The sequence below is a fragment of the Miscanthus floridulus genome, chromosome 2 (assembly GCF_019320115.1).
Source record: "Miscanthus floridulus cultivar M001 chromosome 2, ASM1932011v1, whole genome shotgun sequence".
Lineage (NCBI taxonomy): Eukaryota > Viridiplantae > Streptophyta > Magnoliopsida > Poales > Poaceae > Miscanthus > Miscanthus floridulus.
Window position 1 is genome coordinate 127,618,358 of NC_089581.1, and position 22,702 is coordinate 127,641,059.

The following is a 22,702-nucleotide window of genomic DNA, read 5'->3' on the forward strand; positions in this document are numbered from 1 at the left end:
CGTACAAGGATTAACCTCAAATGACGAGACCTAATATTTAGAAAACATGATTATATGTATTCTAACTTGTCTGATCAAAGGCACCATATTAACTATCTAACTGAAAATGCTTTGTAAACCATAGATAGGCCAAGCATGACACTAATCATGTTGCTACCGTACAGCCTCATTAGAATGTATATATTACTATCTAGATTAGTTAATAGTAATGGTGCTTATTACTATAGTTAATGTAAGTCATAAGGTCACCCTGATGATTTCCTACTGGACTGCATGCATACATAGCCGAGTTTAATAGTTCTCAAAACACAATTTGAATTAGTGTTCTACAATCCAATGAAAAGATAAATAAATGTACCAGAACTATAACTTTGTAAAATCCCTAGACCTAAATGTGAATCTCCATCGTAACCCCATACTCCATCCTCGAGCAGACCATTTCACAAAGGAAATGCACACAGATCTAGAAGTCTTACCGGTTGTGGCGGTGGAGACGACGATGACCTTGGCGGCCACAACCCTGGCGGTGACCGATAAACAGGCGGAGCTAGTTGGAGGAGCACGACGTCGAGGACGGATTCAGAGATGGGTGGATCTAAAGGGTGAGTGTGGTTGGGGAAACGACTGAGGCTGACTGTCGGAGTTGGAGGCGGTGAATGCAGGAGGTGCAATGGGTGAGGTGGAAGATGCGGGAGGTTCGATGGGAGGGGCCGACCTTGGCTGTGGCGACTGTGGGAGGTCCGATAGGAGGGGCTGAGCTTGGCTATGGTGGATGGGGGAGCTCCAATGGGATGGCGTGAGGTTTTGGGCGGCCGCTGCGTGAGATCGGAGGGGAGGGGGCGATGCCGGTGTTTGCAGGAGGTGGCTGGTAAGGAGGAACCCTAGGGTGGCGTGAGTGAATGGGAGAGGGAGAGGGAGACCAACGGCGGCCTAGCTAGTATATATACCAGCTGGTCTGGGCTAAAATGATTGGCCCACTCTAGCCACTTCCAGCCTAGCCCCAACCAGCCGAACAGGGTGAACACGTCCAATGTCTTAGGTTCTGCAAGATACCACGAGCAGAGTAATAGACTATTATCGTCGAATAGGCATATTCATTTGTTTGATCCACTGAACATTTGAGATCCAAGAATTATCTAGAGCTAGGCCTTGAGTAGGATAGCACGGCTAGGCATTGACACACAGCGCAGTTATCTTAACAGAGCCTTTTTTGTAGCTATATATATGGATAGGATAGGATATTTTAGAAGGAATGCACATGAATCATAAATACATATTATCTATAGTCACTACCGAAGATGGCTTCTTTGCCGAGTGTCCTAGACTTTGCCGAGTGCCAGAGAGAAAGTACTCGGCAAACAACTGGCACTCGGCAAATAGGTAGTTTGCCGAGTGCCGAGCACTCGGTAAAGACAAGGTTTGCCGAGTGTCGGGCACTTGGCAAACTAGAACACTCGGCAAAGGGCTGCCGCCGTTAACGGCTGATAGCCGCCGTTAACCCTTTGCCGAGTGTCTTCTCCTAACACTTGGCAAAGCGCTGATTTGCCGAGTGTCATTTTTTGACACTCGGCAAATCATATTTTTTTCACTTTTGACCTCCAAACTTTTTCTGCAGTCCTCATACAATACCTGGTATTCCAAACTTTTTCTCCTAACTTATTTGTGATATATTGTGAGACATGTGACGTTTGTGATATATATGTGACGTTTGTCATATATATGTGGTGTTGGTGATATATATGTGCTGTTGATGATATATATGTGATGTTGGTGATGTTTGTTATATATATCTTCTATTTATTTGGATGGGATGTAAAAAACAAATAAAAGGTTGTTTTCAGTCACTTTGCCGAGTTCAATGGCCATGACACTCGGCAAAGTGACTACCTGGGAACATGCTTTGCCGAGTGCAAAGGCCATTGCACTCGGCAAACATCACAGATTTGCCGAGTGCCACAGGAAAGGCACTCGGCAAAGGTCGCCTGTTTGCCGAGTGTGTTGCCGGTGGCACTCGGCAAAGCGGCCACCTTTGCCGAGTGTCTGAGTCAACGGCACTCGGCAAAGCGGTGACCTTTGCCGAGTGCTTGACCTTGACACTCGGTAAAGCCGCCATCTCGGTGGCGCTCACCGTCACAGTGGCGCTCACCGTCACGGTGACTTTTCTTTGTCGAGTGTCAGATTAGCACTCGACAGAAGCTTTGCCGAGTGCTCGATAAAATGCACTCGGCAAAGAGGTCTTTGTCGATAAATTGTTTATCGAGTGCCCACTCGGCATAGTTAGACAATGAGCACGATAGTGGGGCTAGGCATTCATATAATAGTGCAACTATTTGAAAAAAAAACATGTTTCTATAGCTATCCATGGTTATGAAAATACACTTTCAGTAGGACCTGATAATAGCACAAACATTTTTGCTTCCAAACTGTGTCAATGAGATTTTCAATCTTCATATATTAGCACAAGCAAATAAACGAAAGACAAACATCTGAAAAGAGCATCAAGCACTAAAGCAAGAATGCATGCAAAAGCAGTTCACTACTTGCACATGAATGCATTAGTGCCATTAACCTTACATCACCATCACAAGACATGGACTAATTACAAAATCAAATTGAGAATCATGGTCAAATATACCTCTGCTAGCGACATTACTGACATGAGACCTGAAAAGTAGTTCACATATCTGAAAAAGGGGCGTCATTAGTAAGAACTCCCAAGAAACTCATAATGGCTATACCAAACTTAGAATACATCATGGCAAAATAACAAACATTATGGCATGCATTCAATTAAAACGAAAGCAACATCCCAACCGTAATCCTTCGTATGTGTTCATAATAACAATGCCAAATATCAAACACACACATACCGTTTAGCAATTATGTTCAGCATTATCACATATCATCATCATCATCATCATCACACTATAAAAGAGTGAGTTTTTTGAGAGAGCTCTCCCGCTATAATAACCGTTTGATCTAGACATCGTTGTATATAAGCCCTCCATCATCCGTGAAGATGTAAGACTCCTCCTAAACCAACATTGCTCCTAGACCTAGAAAAAGGATATAATAATAAAAATCGCATCCTGCACGTCCCTATTGAGAGTCCAAGACACCTCCGCTTGTTGCTGTTGCACATCCAAAAAATCAGCACCTTTTCAAGTTTCCATCGTGATCCACCTGCAAAATCCTGGTACGTTACTTCTGGATACATAGCCTCCCTTCATGGCGAACTCCAACACTGGGACTTGCTAATTTCAGTTAAAGTTTGTTGACCACGTATCCAATCTCCCACCGCTCATCATGCCTTCTTCTGAATCCATATACTAATCATGAAGATACTAACAGGTCACAGCTAGTAGAGAATAGACATTTGATCCTCGGCCAAAATGGGCTCTAGTCAAGGATTTTTTTTGCGCCCGGGACTAGAGATACCTTTAGTCCCGATTGGTGGCTCCAACCGGGACTAAAGGTCCCTGCCCAACGGCTGCTACGCCAGACAGAGGTGGCAGGGACCATTAGTCCCGGTTGGAGCCACCAACCGGGACTAAAGGTATACTTTTACTCCTGGTTGGTGGCTCCAACTGGGAGTAAAGGTCTACTCCCGGGCCGTGGCTGCGCCCGGGGTTGGAAAGTTACCTTTAGTCCCGGTTGGAGCCACCAACCGGGACTAAAGGTCCCTCCTTTATATCCCGGCCATCTCCTTCCTCCCTGAGCCCGAGCTCAGCACATTTTGAAGCTCACTGCAGTAGTGTTCTTGTTTCCTCCCTCCCTCCATTGTTCCTCCATCCATTCTTCGATTCCTCCGTCGATTTCTTTGATTTCTCCATCGATTCTTCAGTTGTAAAGGTTACCAATCTCATACTCTCATTTTTCACCATTGTCTTATCTCATTTTGTTCACTATATATATGGTTCTTTATTGTGGTTTTTTTCATTTGTAAGCAATTTGAGCTCAAAATCACTTCAAGCTTGCATATTTACATGAAAGAAGGTTAAAGTAGCTAGTTGAACTTGCGGACCGTGTTCATCTCGGTGACCATGTTCTCTGCCGAGCGGTAACGGACGTCAAGGAGGAGCTTTGATTCTACGAGGGAGAGCGGCAACGGTCGTGGAAGACCGTGTTCCCTTCCTCATAGAATCGGAGCTCTTCCATGGCAAGTACGGTGCCGTCCGGTGGAGAAATGCTCGCCGAGATGATCACGTAAGCAAGTTCAACTAGTATGGATTGTTATTTATTCATATGTCCCAATATTATCGCAGTAGTCTGTCAATCACCATACTTTTTATTTTAACTTTTTATGAAATGAAAAACTTAGAAAATAGTTAGAAAATTATAGAAAATCCGTACTGGTTGAACTTGCGGACCATGTTCAGCTCGGCGAGCATGTTCTCTGTCGAGCGGTAACGGACATCAAGGAGGAGCTTTGATTCTACGAGGAAGAGCGACAATGGTCGTGGAAGATCGTGTTCCCTTCCTCGTAGAATCGGAGCTCTTCCTTGACCAAGTACGGTGCCGTCCGGTGGAGAAATGCTCACCGAGATGATCACGTAAGCAAGTTCAACTAGTACGGATGGTTATTTATTCACATGTCCCGATATCGTCGCAGTAGTCTGTCAATCACCGTACTTTTTATTTTAACTTTTTATGAAATGAAAAACTTAGAAAATTATAGAAAATCCGTACTAGTTGAACTAGCGGACCGTGTTCATTTCGGCGAGCATGTTCTCTGCCGAGCGGTAACGGACGTCAAGGAGGAGCTTTGATTCTACGAGGGAGAGCGGCAACGGTCGTGGAAGACCGTGTTCCCTTCCTCGTAGAATTGGAGCTCTTCCGTGGCCAAGTACGGTGCTGTCCGGTGGAGAAATGCTCGCCGAGATGATCACGTAAGCAAGGTCAACTAGTACGGATGGTTATTTATTCACACGTCCCAATATCATCGCAGTAGTCTATCAATCACCGTACCCAAACATAGTATATATATAAATATAAACGATAATCGATTGTTATGTGTGTACACTCCCATTCTTCTGTTAATTTGTGGAAATATCATGTGAATTACTTGCCTGCCGCAGTAAAAGACGAGAACACAATAACCATTAAAAATATCATTGTTTAGAGATATAGATAATTTTATAGTTTCTTAATTTTATTTGTTTATAAAATGAGAAATTTATAGTGTATTAAAAAATGAGTTTAGAGAGTAGATGGCAACTGCTTTTGGGTCCTCAGCCTCTCATGGGTTTCCAAAGCGACTTAGGCCGGGCCTCCCTCTCATTCCATGCGGCAAGTGTCGTGATGAGACAAAGATTGTGATGGAGTACCGAGTGAAGAAGGAGGGTCCCAACAAGGATCGTATCTTCTACAAGTGTCCGGATCGCAATGTGAGTTATTTTATCGTATTTAATGATTATGGTTAGTTTATTCCTATTTTCATGATGGTTGTGATTAAAGTTCTAATTTTTTGTTTTAATTTCAGTGGGATGGCAGTGGACGATGTTCAGGCTTCTACTGGGAGGAAGAGTATGTTGAACTCGTGCAAAAATATCTTGCACAACAGGCAGATACGGCGGCTAATGAGGCAGTGATCCAGCCAAAGAAGCCCAAAGATGTTGCACAATCGAGGGATCTGTCTGTTTTAGTTGAGATTGGTCGTGAAATCCTTGTGCTCCTGAAATGTATTTTAGCTTTAGTTCTTTTAGTAGTAGCTGGGATTGTCTACATTGTAGCGATGCTTTCATAAATTTGTACCTTTTGTGGTGGCACGCATGTTGTATAAATAATTAATTATGATCTAGGTTTTAATATGGTATTTATGTCATGTAATGCAGATAAGCTGGCATTGGATGTACAATGCTGATCGCCACTCCCAAGAGTTCATTGACGGCGTGCATTCTTTGTTACGTGCGGCCGAGGCAAACAAACGCAACGGTTTTATGTGCTGCCCATGTGCCATATGTATGAATACGGTGGAATATCCTTGCTCAAAGACTCTTCATTCACACTTGTTCAAGTCGGGTTTCATGTCAAACTATATTTGTTGGACAAAGCACGGAGAAACCAGTGTTGTAATGGAAGAAGGTGAAGAAGAACAATGGGACGACAATGATATTATTCCCGATGGTGCGTGCTTCAATGATACTGCAATGGGAGAAGCTAAAGAAGCGGTAGCCGAAGAAGATGATCCGACTGATGATCTTTGTCAGGTCATTCGTGACACACAAAGAGAATGTGAAAGTGAAAAGGAGAAGATCAAGTTCGAGCGGATGCTAGAAGATCACAAGAAATTGTTGTACCCAACTTGTGATGCAGGGCAGAAAAAGTTGGGAACCACACTAGAATTGCTGCAATGGAAGGCAAAGAATGGTGTATCTGACAAGGGATTTGGACAGTTACTAAAAATCCAAAAGAAGATGCTTCCGAAGGACAATGAATTGCCTGCCACTACCTACGAAGCAAAACAAGTTGTCTGTCCTATGGGGCTAGAAATCAAGAAGATACATGCATGTCCTAATGACTGCATCCTATATCATGGCAAAGAGTACGAGAAATTGGATGCATGCCCAGTATGCCATGCATCGCGGTATAAGATCAGGCGAGATGACCCTGGTGATGTTGAGGGCGAACGTCCGTGGAAGAAAATCCCTACCAAGGTTATGTGGTATGCTCCTATAATACCACGCTTGAAACGTCTATTCAGAAACAAAGAACATGCAAAATTGTTGCGATGGCACAAAGAAGACCGTAAGGTAGACAATATGTTGAGACACCCTGCTGATGGGTCCCAGTGGAGAGCAATCGATAGAGAATTCCTGGAGTTTGCAAATGACGCAAGAAACTTAAGGTTTGCTTTAAGTATAGATGGTATCAATCCTTTTGGAGAGCAGAACAGTAGTCATAGCACTTGGCCTGTTACTCTAAGTATCTACAACATTCCTCCTTGGTTATACATGAAGCGAAAGTTCATTATGATGCCTGTGCTCATCCAAGGCCTGAAGCAACCTGACAATGACATCGATGTGTACCTAAGACCACTTATTGACGAACTTCTCATTTTATGGAATAAAGAAGGTGTACGTGTGTGGGATGAGTACAAACAGGAACACTTTGATCTGCGAGCATTGTTGTTCGTAACAATCAATGATTGGCCTGCTCGAAGTAATCTTTTAGGATAGTCAAACAAGGGATATAATGCATGCACACACTGCTTCAGTGATATTAGAGGTGTATTCTTGAAAAAATGTCAAAAGGTCATGTACCTTGGCCATCGTCGATTTCTTCCTGCAAATCACCCTGTAAGAAAGAAAGGCAAGCATTTTAAAGGAAAGACAGACCACTTGACCAAGCCTCGCAACCGAACCGGTGAGGATGTACTCGATATGGTCAATGATGTGAAAGTCGTCTTTGGAAAAGGACATGGCAGCCAACCTGTTTTGAACGACGCTAATGGTCACGCACCCATGTGGAAGAAGAAGTCCATATTTTGGGACCTACCCTATTAGCAAGTCCTAGAGGTCCATAGCTCGATCGACGTGATGCACCTAATGAAGAATCTTTGTGTGAACCTGCTAGGCTTCATGGGTGTGTATGGAAAGCCTAAGGACACATTTGAAGCACGACAGGACCTACGTTGTTTGAGAGAAAGAGACAACCTGCATCCAGAGAAGACAGATGATGGATGCCATTACTTATGTCCTGCCAGCTACACTCTAAGCAAAGAGGAGAAGGAAATCATGTTTGAATGCTTAAACAACATCAAGGTACCATCTGGATTCTCCTCGAATATAAAGGGTATTATAAATGTGCCAGAGAAGAAATTCTGTAACTTAAAGTCCCATGACTGTCACGTTCTCATGACGCAATTACTTCCAGTTGCATTAAGAGGAATTCTACCTCCAAATATACGTCTAGCCACCGTGAAGCTATGTGCATTCCTCAATGCAATTTCTCAGAAGGCAATTGATCGAACTGATCTAGCTAAACTACAGAATGATGTGGTTCAATGTCTCGTCAGCTTTGAGTTGGTGTTCCCTCCTTCCTTCTTTGATATCATGACACACCTCCTAGTTCACCTAGTCAAGGAGATTTTCATTCTCGGTCCTGTGTTCCTACACATGTTCCCCTTAGAGAGATTCATGGGAGTCCTGAAGAAATATGTTCACAACCGTGCTCACCTAGAAGGAAGCATCGCCAAGGGCTATGGAACAGAAGAGGTCATTGAGTTCTGTGTTGACTTTATTCCCGACCTTGACTCGATTGGTGTTCCTAAATCGAGACATGAGGGGAGACTAAGCAGAAAGGGGACACTAGGGAGGAAAACATATATTGGTATGGATGATGATTATTTCAATAAAGCGCACTACACAATTCTACAGAACTCCTCTTTGGTAGATCCGTATATTGAGACACACAAGGATCTCTTACGATCCGAGTTTCTAGGGAAGACTGAAGCTTGGATTACGCATAAGCACATGGAAACTTTCGGCGGTTGGTTGCAAAAAAAATGTCAAGGTGATGAGAGCATCCATGAGCAACTGTATTTATTGGCTATGCAACCATCATGGCATATCATCACATACAAAGGGTATGAGATAAATGGGAACATATTCTACATAGTAGCCCAAGATAAAAGGAGTACCAACCAAAACAGTGGTGTCCGCATAGATGCTACAGACCCGAATGGGAATAAGCAGACATATTATGGATGCATAGATGAAATATGGGAACTAGAATATGCACCTACTTTGAAGATCCCATTGTTCAAGTACCAATGGGTCAAGGTGACCGGAGGCGGGGTAACAGTAGATAACGAGTATGGAATGACACCAGTAGACCTTAGTAATATTGGGTACAAAGACAAACCATTCGTCCTTGCCAAGGATGTGAATCAGGCGTTCTATGTCAATGATATGTCTACCAAACCAAAAAGAGGGAAAAACGATAATGACTCAACCAAATAGCCAAAGCGCCACATAGTTCTTTCAGGGAAAAGAGTCATCGTGGGAATTGAGGACAAGTCGGACATCTCAGAAGATTATGAAAAGGATGACCGAATTCCACCATTCAAAGTGAACAAAGACCCTAGCATCTTGGTAAATGATGAGGACACTCCATGGTTACGACGCGATCATAACCAAGGGACATACATAAAGAAGAAGTTCACTGCTGTGCCCACTTGATGATAAGTGATTTAATGTAGTGTGTGTTTGAGATATTATGTAATAATTGTGAATTCAGATGTTTATTATGTCATGTTTCAAATTAAATCAATGTTTGATTTGGTGGGATTTCTCTCTCAAAAAGGCAAATTAGGATATTGAGTGATGAAAAATTAAAATATTAACGTTAAAATGATGTGAAAACAAATTTCCTGTCCAAAACCAATAGTTTTAATAACTTTAATTAAACACTACATTTTTGCATTAACGAAATAATAAATATTAGTTACATTATGTTTTATAATTGTAACAAAAAATAAAAAAGTTAGGTTATAGATTTTTCCTATGTGCAATAAAGAAAAAGAAAATCCATATTTTTAACAAAATAATTTTATGCCTTTTATTTAATTTACTATGTATTTAACAAAAACTATTGCATTTCTATTGTATTTAACAAGACTATTGCTTAAAACACGCGGGAAACGAAACTGCAGCCCACCTTTACTCCCGGGTTGGAAGCCCACCCAGGAGTAAAGGTGGCCTGCAGTTTCGTAGCCCGCCAAAAAAAACCTTTACTCCTGGTGCTTACTACCAACCGGGAGTAAAGGACCTTTACTCCCGGTGGGGGGATGGCACCGGGAGTAAAGGGGCATGGCATATATATATACCAGTGCCATCTTCTTCCTTGCGTTCTTCGCCGATTCCTCTCCCCTGCGCCCACACCACTCGGCCCGCCACATCGAGGACGCCGCGCCGCCACCCCGCCCGACGTCGGTCGTCGCCACCGCCTCGCACGCGTCTGCGGTCCCCGCGCCACCCCGCGTGCCGACGACCTCGCGACGCTAGCTGTTGCCCGGCCGCCCTGGCCAGACGCAAGGCGCCACACCGCTAGTACTCTCGCCCCGGCCAGACGCGCGCGTGTGGCCACACCGCGCCGGTACCCTCGCCCCGGCCAGATGCGCAGCCACACCGCCAGTACCCTCGCCCCAGCCAGACGCGCGGCCACACCGTCGGCCGCCCCGAGGTACACTAGCTGTGCTGGCTCCGATCCTATTCCATCGATCTCCATGCATGAAACACTACATATGTTTTAGGCAACGATCATGGTAACCGTACGTACATGTTGTTCACGTTTTCTTTTATTCCTACGTGCATGCTTTGATACAGTAGCGAAACTTTGTTGGTTGTCACTTGCATACGTACGTACGTCAACAAATGTGTGTATCGATCACAAACCCAAACGTATACTTAGCTAATTTTCATGGCACGTCGCACACGGTGTTTAGATGGGCATTATTCTCTGTCGCGCTAACTATTATAAGAAAGAAAGCGCCAAAGGAACAGATCGAAAAAAATTCCAGTGTATACACGCCATCTATAAGCGCCATGCGTTTCTATGTATAAGCGCCATGCGTTTCTATGTATATGGCGGAGCACCGCCACCCTCGTTTGCACTAGGGTTTGTACAGCGGAGCACCGCTGCCCTCATTCGCCCTAGGGTTTAGGGTTATGCTACCCTCGTTCGATCATTTTTGGTGGGTGAAGGTTGGTTTGCAGGTGGTTGTGGATGATATAGCTGAGTCTATGAAGGGTGTAGCAGATGAAGTGGTTGAGAGTGTGCTTGAAAATATAGTTATGGAGATGGCGAGGGATATGGCATGCGAGGTGTGTTTTGAAGAGGATGCTCCCGATGTTTGGGAGTTCCAACGCCAAGGGTCGACTTGATGTCTATTTTTTATCGATGTAACGTGTGTTGTTGTATTTGTTGTAAATTTGGCGTGTTGTTGTGAACCTCTTCGAGGGTTCCAATCATTGTAAACATTATTTGGAGCTGTTTACTCGACGAGTCAGGATGCAGTGCGATTTTGTTGTCACTTTGGTTTGCAGCAACGCCCCCCTTTTCTTTTAGGCGAGGCTCATCGTTTATTGTTCTCAAAAACTTGATGCGCAACGATGCCCTCTTTCTTTCAGGCAAGGCTCACTATTTTCCGTTTAATAAAACCTAATGCGTAGCGACGCCCTCCTTTTGTTTCAGGCAGGATCGCTGCCAAAACCTACTCGCTTCCTGATTCTTCTTATCATACAAACCAACCTTCACCCGTCAAAACCTACTCATTTAGGGTTTAGGGTTTATACGGCGGAAGATTTTATGCATGTAAGCAAAGATTTGACGTACTATATATTGGTTTTGTTTTTTGAAGCTAGATGGCCGACCCAAGAAACATGGATGAGGAGGAGTTGATGATGAATTTGATCAACACTAGCACTCAAGTTGCCGGCGATGATGGTGCTAAAAATAACGTGCAAGAGGATGTAGATGACGGGAGTCAGTACTTAGCTCTTGAACAAAATGAGCAACAACATATTGGCCAAGTATATATTTTTTATTGTTAGCTATATATATTATCATATGTCTTATGTGTGCCCATGACATTAAAAATAATGTTTATGTTTTGTAGCCCTCTAGATCAACATCAACAACTACAACGAAGAGTAAAAATGTTCGAGGTCCCAAAAAGCCATTGGAGGGCCGCTTCATCATCTCAGAGTTCAATGTGGATACAGGAGAACCAGGGGGGTGAATAAAATGAAATTCGTGCACCACTATGGTTACCTTGTACGGGACCGGCTCCGATCAGTACCCGCGAATGGAAGAAGAAGACCAATGCTCCTCATATCAGTTTTGTCTCCGATCGTGACAAGACGTTAATTTGGAAAGATGTCTTGGTACATTTCACGCTCCAAACAGATTGTTATGATGATATAATAGATGGTGATGAATTGAAGGAGTGAGTTAGGGATTGGGCAATGAAGAAGATGGCCACCTAGTTTCAGACTTAGAAGAAACACCTATACACGACGTATGTCAAGAAGAACATAGCACCGGATTTTACTGTCCCAGGCCCGATCTCAAAGCAGAGGCCATATTGGGATGAGTTTGTACAGTACAAGACTTCGAAAGAGGGTGTGAGTCGGGTGATAAAGAACCAACGTAATGCCCAACAGAAGACATACCACCATAACTTGGGATCAGGTGGCTACCCGACTGCCATTAAGAAGTGGAACAAAATGGAAGCAGACCTTCTTGCCAAGGGTATCACACCAGAATCACTCGAGTGGGGAGAACATGCAAAGAATTGGTTTTTCGCTTATGGGGGAACACTGGACCAGGAGATAGGGAAGTGCGTTTATGGCGCAAGACTGCAAGAAGCAGCAGAAAGATTGTTTTATGCTCAAAGAGCTACTGCTAGTGGTGCGTTTAGGCCCAACAGAGAGAAGGATGAGCTGACATACGCCATCGGGACTATTGAACATGGTGGCCAAACTAGAGGCAAAGGAAGTGTCTCGTGGGAGCATGGATTCCCTCAGGACAGACCTTCCTACAGAAGTCGCCAGAGAAAGAAGGAAGAAGAGGCACAGCGGCTCCAGAGGTTGGAGGAAGCAGTGCGTGAAGCACAGGAGCGGGAAAAAAACCTTGAAGCGAGAATGCAGGAGGAAATCAGAAGGCAAGTGCAAATAGCAGTGAGTGCAAGCAAGCAGGCATCAGAGCCAGGAATCAACATTAGCCAATCTATTCAGTTGAAAAGTAGTTGCGCTTCCACGGAGATACCAAATCAAGGGGACATAGGACTGCGCTTCCCTGTGGATGACGTCTATCGGTCTTGTTAATCCTATCGACCGAACCAAGACACCAAGGATTCATAGGAATATAATCCAAGAAGGATATGCTACCATCTCGGTAGATAAAGCTGAAAAAGGTTTTAGTGATTTGCCTCTTGACATTCCTGGAGGTGATGGCGAGAAGACTCTAGGAGAAGCAGAGAAGACATTCATTCTATGGCGCAAGCGCTACATCATCATTCCCGGGATGTCGGCTCCACCTCCTCCTGAACTACCTCACCATAGGTACGTGCGGATGAAAACACTACATCATTAATTTGTATTGGCTTAAATAATTAACAATCTGCTCATAATAATATGTCATTCCTTTTTTTTGTAGCAGATCCTCCCCCAACCTAAATCCAATTGTTCAATCGCCAGATTATCATAGTGCTCTGTACGATGACATTGTGTTGGAAGGCGAGGCTGCATCCACACCATCTCCAAGGAGGTCTCCAACGCCGCAGCCGCCACCTCTAAGGAGGTCTCCAATGCCGCTACCAACACCTCCAAGGAGGTCTCCAACGCCTCCCCCGCCCCCGCCTACCAAGAAGCCTAGCAAGAGGCCAGCCCCGCAAATGAAGAACCAGTCCCCGCCGGCAAAGAAAGCCACCGTGAAACCAAGGGCTATTCCCAAAATAATATCTGAAGAGAAGGAAGAAGGAACTGATGCATATAAAAAAGATATGTCTAGATTCTATGACAAACTTAAAAAGAATCAAGAAGCAAGGAGAAACCCGGAGAAACTGTACTTCTTCGTAGCTCCAGATATTCTAAGAAAAAGGGTGGCTTCTTACCAGCAACAACAGCGGGAATCTCGTAAGCCGTCCAAATCAACGTTAACGGACTATGACCGCACTCTCACCAAGTCAATTGAGGCGGCACAGAAAAAGAAGCGGGCAGGGAAAGGAGTTGCCCAACTCGGACAACAAGCGCACCAATCAGTCCCCCTGCTAGTTGTTGGTAATAAATATGGTTCGAATTTAGGATTAATGCATCAGGCAAACATACCTCCGGATGTCGATTTGGATCACCTTGGTGAATTTATTGATGAGACTGGTCTCGACCTTTACCAGATGTTTGGTGATGGAAACTTTGAGAGTGCGGCGGAGGTTGATATTTGGAAGAAAAAATTTGTACTAGGCCAGAGTCTATACAACCCTCAAGCCTTATCTGATCTGGGGATGCAAATGTACCTACTAAACAAGTGGTATATGCAGGCGTCTACCGGTGGAGACTTCTGTGTTGGTGTCAGAATTAGAGACGAACATTGGTTCCGTGGCAATGATGTTATGTATATTGACTTTGCAGAATTTCATCAACTATGCCACCTGACCTCTCTGGACAAAGTTATCATTAGCTGCTATTGCCTATAAGTAATAATTCTTTCGATATATTATTAAACTCATCATATGTGTGTATATGCATATAAATTATCCTAACAAGTACTATATATATGCAGATTTACAATGACAAAGCTCAAAAAGGAAGGCTGCAATGAAATTGGTTTTGTTGATCCCCATATAGTATTCAAAGACCCAGTTACTCCAAAGACTAATTGGAAGTCTGAGTCAGAGAGTAACCTCATGAACTTCTTAGTGAACCAACGCCACAAGAAGGATATACTCTTTCCCTACAACTTCAAGTGAGTGTTAATAATGTCGATCATCCTTAAAGGCTCATATGTTGATTCTAGTCAATTAATGAGTGTTATGCGTTATATCTTATAAACACATGCAGCAATCACTAGATATTGATGGACATCGATCTAGTGAAAAGTCACTTGATAATCTATGACTCGATGAGAAAACCACAATAAGACTACCAAGATATGATAGATATTATCCAGAGGTAATTTCGGTATCTCTAGCAACTATATATACACACAAACATGATGATTAACTATATCTGATGACGTGGCAAATTTTTTATTGGGTAGTGTTTGGAAAACCTTTATTGAGAAGCAACATAAGAAAATGCAAAGCGCCACTGAATATAATCCCTTTGAAAGTAAGTCCCCTAAATCGCATCATCTTTATTAATTAAACATATAGCTTTCACCGGATCACCAGATTGGATGACAAATCTTTTTCTCGTAAAGTGGTGTCTGAGGCAGGAACAGGGGAACAACTACTGTGGTTACTATGTTTGCAAGTTTATCAAGGTGGTCTCCCAAAGAACTCCTACAGAGAGACTAAAAGTATATTAAAAATACACTATATATTCATTTAATTATTATTATTGATTATGTTACTATATCTTTATATATATATATGTACATATATTAATTTATTTTCCTTTAATTCAAACCTATAGACTCGATGGTTGGAGGAAAAGGTCATACGGCAAGACCAAATCAAAGCAATTCAAGAGTCTATAGCCGGATTTTTTAATGAGCATGTCATCGATTCCAAGGGCGAGTTCTACTTCGACCCAACACTGCCATGGAAGCCAAGCTAGAGGATGAGAGAAAACTTGTTATATCACAACAACTGTAATGCAATCTTTTTTTGTAATATATGCACATGAAATAATATAACGTAAAATACACATATGCATGCATGCATGTAAATATATATATGATGCATGCATACACACACACATACTATATATATATATATATATATATATATATATATTTCTATGCTTGAATTGTGTGATTTAATACGTTCATTGTGCTTGAACCGAAACATACTATACGCGCGTATAAATGTATAATTAGCAGCGTACAATACGACTTCGAAAACCTATTTTTAAAAGAAAATAAAAAAATGAAAAGAAAAGAAAAAAAAACCTTTAGTCCCAGTTCGTATTACCAACCGGGACTAAAGGTGCCGGCCATCGTGGCATGTCAGGAGGCACCTTTAGTCTCGGTTGGTGTTACCCACCGGGACTAAAGGTCCTCCTTTAGTCCCGGTTCCTGACCCGGGACTAAAGGACCCCCCTTTAGTCCCGGATGCTTGCTCCCGGGTGGGGAACCGGGACTAGAGGGGGTTCCCCACCGGGAGTAAAGCTCTGTTCTCTACCAGTGAGCCATGACAGCCGAACAACAATCAAATAAAAAGTCCATCAATACATATTGTCGCCGAGGGTGTTGATACATGTTGTCGTCGACGGATTCAAAGATAACAGAATTGTGAGCGCGAGGAAGATGTTAATAATTAACTTAAGACTGAAAATAACGACCCGTTGCAATGCACGGGCACGTTTGCTAGTGACAATAAAGAGGAAGTTTTAACATATATTATAAGTATTCTTCGTGCATGTTTCTACTAGTTCATGTTTTAACATATACTAGATGAATTCCCCGCGCGTTGCCACGGGATTTAGAACTAAAATTGAAATGTGAAGGATAAATACTAATGAGGTAAAGTATTAGGTCAAACTCTTACTGAAAATATGAAGTAAAAAGTCAGTGTACAAACACATGCATAAACAAAAAAAAATACCATAGCCTCTGACAGATATATTTCTTTTTCTTTAGTTCTTAAGCGTAGGCTAATTTGACATTCATGCATAACAAAAACAAATCTGGGTATTTTCTTCAAAGCATGCATTAAAAATGATATAGTATATTTATTAAATAAATATTGCAGCAAACAATAGGACTTTGTCTCTTATTAAATATTCTTTTGTATAACATATAGTCCTTGAAGATTGAAATTATGCAATCGAATCATTTGCTTCTATTTTTACTATATGATTGATGAGTAGGTACCTTATTAGTATTGGGTATTTGCATGACGTTATGTAGCATGAAATTTAGATACCTTGTGCGTTGCTGTGAAACTTTCATGTTAAATTGGGAAGAAAAAAGAATGTGGATCCATGAAGCGAATGTTTTGTGTATATATAATTGGGGAATATATATGTTATCTTGCCCGAACAGGTATGAGCAAAATGTGGAAATGTCTCTATTATTGTAAGTAAGCGAACTAAACATTCAGATCTATTTTTTAGGTAGTCAATATATACGTTGATCTGACATAGTCAAACTCAAACGTAGGTCTATACCTGAACTTTTGGTACATATATGGTGAAATTGAAACATAAAAAATCTTAGATAAGCAGTGTCAAAAACATGGAGGTGAAGGAGGAGATTGTGGATGAACCTGATTTGGTTTTTCTAAATCCAGTAGCAGTAAAACCTTGCACACAAACCATAATACTCCATTCAAGAGAGGTGGAGAGGAGAGGATCAAGGATCAACGTGTTTTGGGATTTCTAGAATTCAGTATGCGTCATACCCTGCAAAGAAATCAGAGAACTCCCAATGGCGTGGCGGCATGGCAGCATGGAGAGGGGCCGGCGATGAGACTAAACACGACCACAGGAGATTGGAAGAAAAAGGAGTCGATTTTCTTTTTGCTGCTATATACATATGAGAGTGGGAGACAACAGGAAGAGGGAGTTCAGCAGTCAGACTTTTCATTTGCTTGTTCCGGATTTGACGTGATGGCTAGGCTGGCATGACCTGAGTAAACGAATCGTTTGTTTGGGGTTCTCGGTGAAATTGATGTGGGGAGAGGAGACGGGGTATTTGATGACGTGGAACCCTGTGGTGTAAGATAAGTATATAGAGGAGTTTTACTTTATCAGAGTTATAGATTACATTACAAGTCTATGAGCTCTCGTCGGAATAAACATGCACATGTACTAGATTTATAAAAAAACAAGATAAAGGATCATGTAGCGTCACTTATAGATGAGGTTGGTGGCGTCACTTATAGCATGGTCTCCACTGAAGCCTTGTCAGTTTTTACACCCAAAGATGTGGTTGGTGGCGTTTCTGCATGATGCACCTCCATGAGCTTATTATGAGCATTATAAATCCCTACCAACCATGCAAGCTGTATATTAATTATTTGTTGGGCCTTTAGTGCGGGCTAATCGGTGGGTATCGTACCACTAGCTAATCGATCTGTCAATGATATGGAGTGGCCCTATATATGCTACAATATCTTGGTATATATACATCTATTCAAATTTACATTCCCTCCACGTACTCCTTTTGTCCCTAAATAAATATATTTCTAGAGTTATCTTAAATCAAATTTTTTAAACTTTGATCGAATTTCTAAAAAAAACTATTAAGGATATCAAATTAGTATCATTGAATTTATCATCGAATATATTTTCATAAGATGTTCATTTTATGTCATATATGTTTTTATTTTTTTTATAAAGTCAGTCAAACTTACACAGATTTTAGAAATTGATTTATTCAGAGAAGGAGAAAGTACGTCTGTAAATCTTAACTATACGAGAATGACAATGCTAAGGTACCCTATTTACTTGCCATAGGAGGTAAAATTTTAAAGAAATCACAGCCGTTAATTTTTACATAAGCTAAAACAATTAAATATTTTAAATAAAGAAACTCCTAGATCTCAGCATCACTCATGCTAATAAATATTTTTTGTCTTCTCCTTCCTTGTTTGCACTAACAGCGTGTTTAGTTCCAAGAAGTTGTAATTTTGGGCTACTGTAGCATTTTCGTTTTTATTTGGCAATTAGTGTTCGAACATGGACTAATTAGGCTCAAAACGTTCGTCTCGTAATTTCTCATCAAACTGTGCAATTAGTTTTTTTTCGTCTACATTTAATACTCCATGCACAGACCGCAAACATTCGATGTGATAGGTACTGTAGCACTTTTTAGGATTTTGAGGTGGAACTGAACACGCGCTAACATGATCAGGTAAATTAATCCCATCCTTGTTTGTCGCATGATGAGCGAAACTAAACCAAGCCTAAAGTAAAAGGGTATAATCGTACTTTTAGATGGATTTAGGGTCAGTGGGGCCCCAGAAGTCAAGAATCACTCTTGTGGCCGCCCGTGCTTTTTCTACGGCTGTGGCAAAACGCCATGGCTGGATCTTGTGTGGACTTGATTCTCCTCATGTCAATCCCCTCACACCGGCCAGCGACATGTGCCTATGTTTTTCTGTGTGCTAGTGAGTGCGTGTGGTGCGGATGGCAGCAAGCTGCCGGTGATGTCAAGGTAGAAGCCACCGGCGGCAACATGACGGTGATACATGGGACATGGGTGGGAGTGCGGAGTGGCCTGCTGCTCCAGCAGCCTGACGAGTGGCGATGAGGGCGGCGGCGACCTTAGGGAGGCGAATGGCGGCGCACCAACGTAGTCCGGCCGCTGGCGGGGCGGGTGGCGACGCAGGGAGTTGAAGCAGCGAGACCGGCCGACAGCAGCGAGATCTCGTGACACGAAGAGATCGGCACCCCGTTCCTGACGTGAAATTAGGTTTGAGAGTTAGCGATCGTGTAAAGAATAAGAAAAGTACTAAACTACCCTTAAAGATAATTAAGCACAGTAACAAATCTCATAGTACAGAGCTAGGGACTGTTCGGCTGGTCTTATCAGCCAGCTTATTCGCTGGCTTATAAACATAGTACAATATTTTTCTCTCTAAAAAAACCAGCCATATAAATCAGCACCAGCGGCTTTCCAGCCAGCCGAACAAGCCCTAATTTCATTCTTACTCCTGAAGTCAGTGATCAAAACTGTGAAGAACTACAACCGTTACACCTTTCGTTACAAACAAACATCAGTCATATGATAGGGTTCTATGTATTTTATTTTTCTGAAGTTTGTCATTCAGGGCTTTGTTTGGTTTCAGGGACCAGAGACTTGAGACTAAAACATAGACTAAAAGAGAGACTAATAATTTGTTTGGTTTCAGGGACTAAAAGGAACTAAAGGACATTAAAGTTGTTGAACAAAGACCAAAACACCCCTGACTTTAGCCCCTCGCTGTGCTTCTGCTCATCCCACTCATGGTCGTGCCCATGTCGGACATGCTCGCATCCAGCCCTGACCCGGCCACAGCTCGTGCCCGCCGCCGTAGCTTGCCGGAGCAGGTGCGCTCACCGGCCGTGGCTAGCCGCACTTCGTCGGATCTGGCAGCCCAAGGACCACCGCCGTACAGAGGGAGGCAGGCCCGCGCGGATGTGGGAGAGGTAGGCCGTGCCACCAGGGACGAGCGCCAACGGGGAGGACTGGAGGGAGGAGGCTGCATCTGCTGGAGGTAGGGAGGTCGCCCGCGACGGCGCTCCGGCAATGGCAGAGCAGGCCGCGCGCGGCGGCCGGAGGGCTCAAGCGGCGCGCGGAGCTCGCCGGGGACGGGGCTGCACCGGCGAGCCGTTGCAGCCGACAAGGCGGCGCGGCACCAACGGGGTGTGGGGAGGCGCAGCACCAGGGAGCTGTTCGTGGCTTGGGATGGTCTCGACGCAATGAAAGAGGAGAGAGAGGGGCATGGGATGTCAAGTTGATCCATTAGTCCCAAAAAGCCTCCCTCAAGGAACCAGTGGATTAGAGACTAAAAGTCACTTTAGTAGTTCCTCCTGTTTGGTTAAAAGGGACTAAAAGAAACTAAAAAGTAGCCTCTAGTCTAGTCCCATGGAACCAAACATGCTCCATGTATATAATAGAGCAGCTACACCTTGCGTCAAAATATAATCATTCCGTATATCATGTCATTTTTTTCAATAAGTGTTACAAAAAAATCACGTTTGATTTTTTTTACAAAATAAACATGTTAGAGAAAAGAAACTTTAGATGTTATCCGCATGTCATGTTACATCAAGTAGGAAAGTTTGATTTAAAAAAAAGAGTAGGAAAGTTTGATCATACGTGTATATTATATCTAATAAATGAGATTTTTTCTATTTCTTCTATTACCCTCTAGAGGTAATATGTGCTAATCGATATTCAAATCGATGGTCCATAATTATTTGGGTGTACCCTGGCAAAGCCCGTCGGAGAATATTTCGCTATATATAGAATAGGATGTCCCGTCCCTTGCCGCTCGCTCTGATATAATTGCTCTTCTGTGAAGTAGAGAGAACAAATTAAAGGAAAAATCAATGGGTTCCGAGATACAAGTGGTAGAGCAGTCTTTCGTAGCGCCGAGCACCCCAACACCGAGGAATGGCCTGTGGGTCTCTTCCCTGGATCTCGCGAAAGCAAGAGGAGGCCACACGCCACTGGTCTACTTCTTCCGCCGCTCCAACGACGACGACGACTTCCTTGATCTGAGCAGGCTCAAGGAGTCTATGGCCAAGGCCTTGGTGGCCTTCTACCCCCTCGCTGGCCGCGCCGGCGTCGACGGCGATGGCCGGATACAGATCGACTGCAACAGCGAGGGGGCCCTCTTCGTTGTCGCTCGCTCCAAACTTTCGATTGATGACTTGATGCCGTTTCCAGAGCTAAGGGGATCCATGATGTTTGTTCCTCGCGTGGAGCCTTCGTCCGTCTTGTTAGCTGTACAGGTAATTTTGAAAGAGGATTAATCTTCATTGTAATTTTGAAAGGGAATTAATCTTTTACTTCCGGCCAGCTCATTCACTCCGTGCGTGCTGCTTCCAGGTGACTTTTATGAAGTGTGGAGGGGTGGCGCTAGGGACGGCCTTCCACCACTTGGCCGTCGATGCCTCGGGCGATTTCCATTTCATGCAAACGTGGTCAGCCTTCTCCAGGGACGGTGATGGCGCTGCGGTGGAGCTCCCCTGCCACGACCGCACCCTCCTCCGCGCGAGGTCCCCTCCCATCGTCCACCCCGATGCACTCTCGGTATTGTATAGCCCTGAGATGATAAAAAACACCTCGGAGCCATCCGGCGGAGCGGCGGCCATCGCTGCCAGCATCTTCGTCATCTCTAACGACCAGCTCGCCTCCCTCAAGCGCGTCTGCGGCGGCGCAAGCACATTCCGCGCCCTGAGCGCCCTCGTGTGGCAATGCGCTTGCGCCGCTTGGCGTCTGCCGCCGGACGCCGAAGCGCGCATCTCCTTCTCGGTGAACGCCCGCCGCCGCGGCAGCATGATCCCAGTCCGCTACATGGGCAACGGCGCCCTCATGGTCTATGCGACGGGTGTGGCACGGGACATTGCCTCTGGGGCGTTGGAACACGTTGCCAGCCGCATCCGGACCACGATTAACCGGGTGGATGATGAGCTGGTGCGGTCGGCGATCGACTACCATCATGAGCTACTGGAGAGCGGCTTTCAGCCAAAGAGAGCCTTCATGGGAGACGCGGAGATGCGGGTGGTGAGCTGGCTTGGCATGCCCATGTACGACGCGGATTTTGGATGGGGGAAGCCGATGAGGGTGTCTCGGGCAGGATCGGTCCACCGCGGGTACATGCACCTCGTGAGGGATGGGCCAGACGCAGATAGCGCCATCCGCGTCATGGCGTGCTTGGAGGCTGCACACATGAAGGAATTCGAGCGCTTAATTTCGGCAAAGCTCGAGGGAGGCCTTTATCATGCAAAGCTCTAGCCAACGAGCTGTTTTTCTTCTATGTAGTAAAATTTGATCCTCGAGTCCTGATAATCTATAGTTTTTATGTTATAATAAGCCTTGTAATTCTATCAATGAATGCATGGGATATCTCATGGTAGGAAGTGTCTATACAACAGTTGTTTCCCCCTCTCCCAACACTTGATTTCAGGACTGTCGAACTCCTCATCCAACGGCTCACGTCACTTTCTTCAATTCCTCCTCCCGACGCGCCACTGCCGCCCACTACCGACCGCCCTGCCTTTGTGCAGTAGGGTCTATGGCGGGCTCCTTCTCCCCCACCCTCGTGCCGCCGTCATGGCCATGGGCGCCCCCGCTATGACCTGGCCCGGTCACCTCCTCTGCCGCCAGGACCTAAAGCCGCCCTCCGCCGTGCCTCCCCACAGTCTTTTCTCTTCTAAGCCCGCTGAAGTTGGGGAAGAAGGGAGTGGGGCAGGCGCGAAGGAGAAGGAGGAGGCCGCGTCTCCTCGCCGATGTTAACCCGCCGCCACGCGTTGAGAGAGAGAGATGCGGTTGCTGAGAAACTGAGTGTATAGTATTTGTCTAAGAAAATGTTGTATACCCT

The 22,702-nt window shown here is 44.2% G+C and overlaps 1 protein-coding gene across 1 annotated transcript; it reads left to right on the top strand.

Moving 5' to 3' along the window:
* Positions 1 to 20,669: 20,669 nt before the first annotated feature.
* On the top strand, positions 20,670 to 22,253 carry LOC136539627 (hydroxycinnamoyltransferase 4-like). Its single transcript, XM_066531588.1, has 2 exons — positions 20,670 to 21,110; positions 21,208 to 22,253. Exons 1-2 carry the CDS (start codon positions 20,706 to 20,708, stop codon positions 22,114 to 22,116), a joined length of 1,314 nt encoding a protein of 437 aa, XP_066387685.1. The 5' UTR covers positions 20,670 to 20,705; the 3' UTR covers positions 22,117 to 22,253.
* Positions 22,254 to 22,702: the final 449 nt, after the last annotated feature.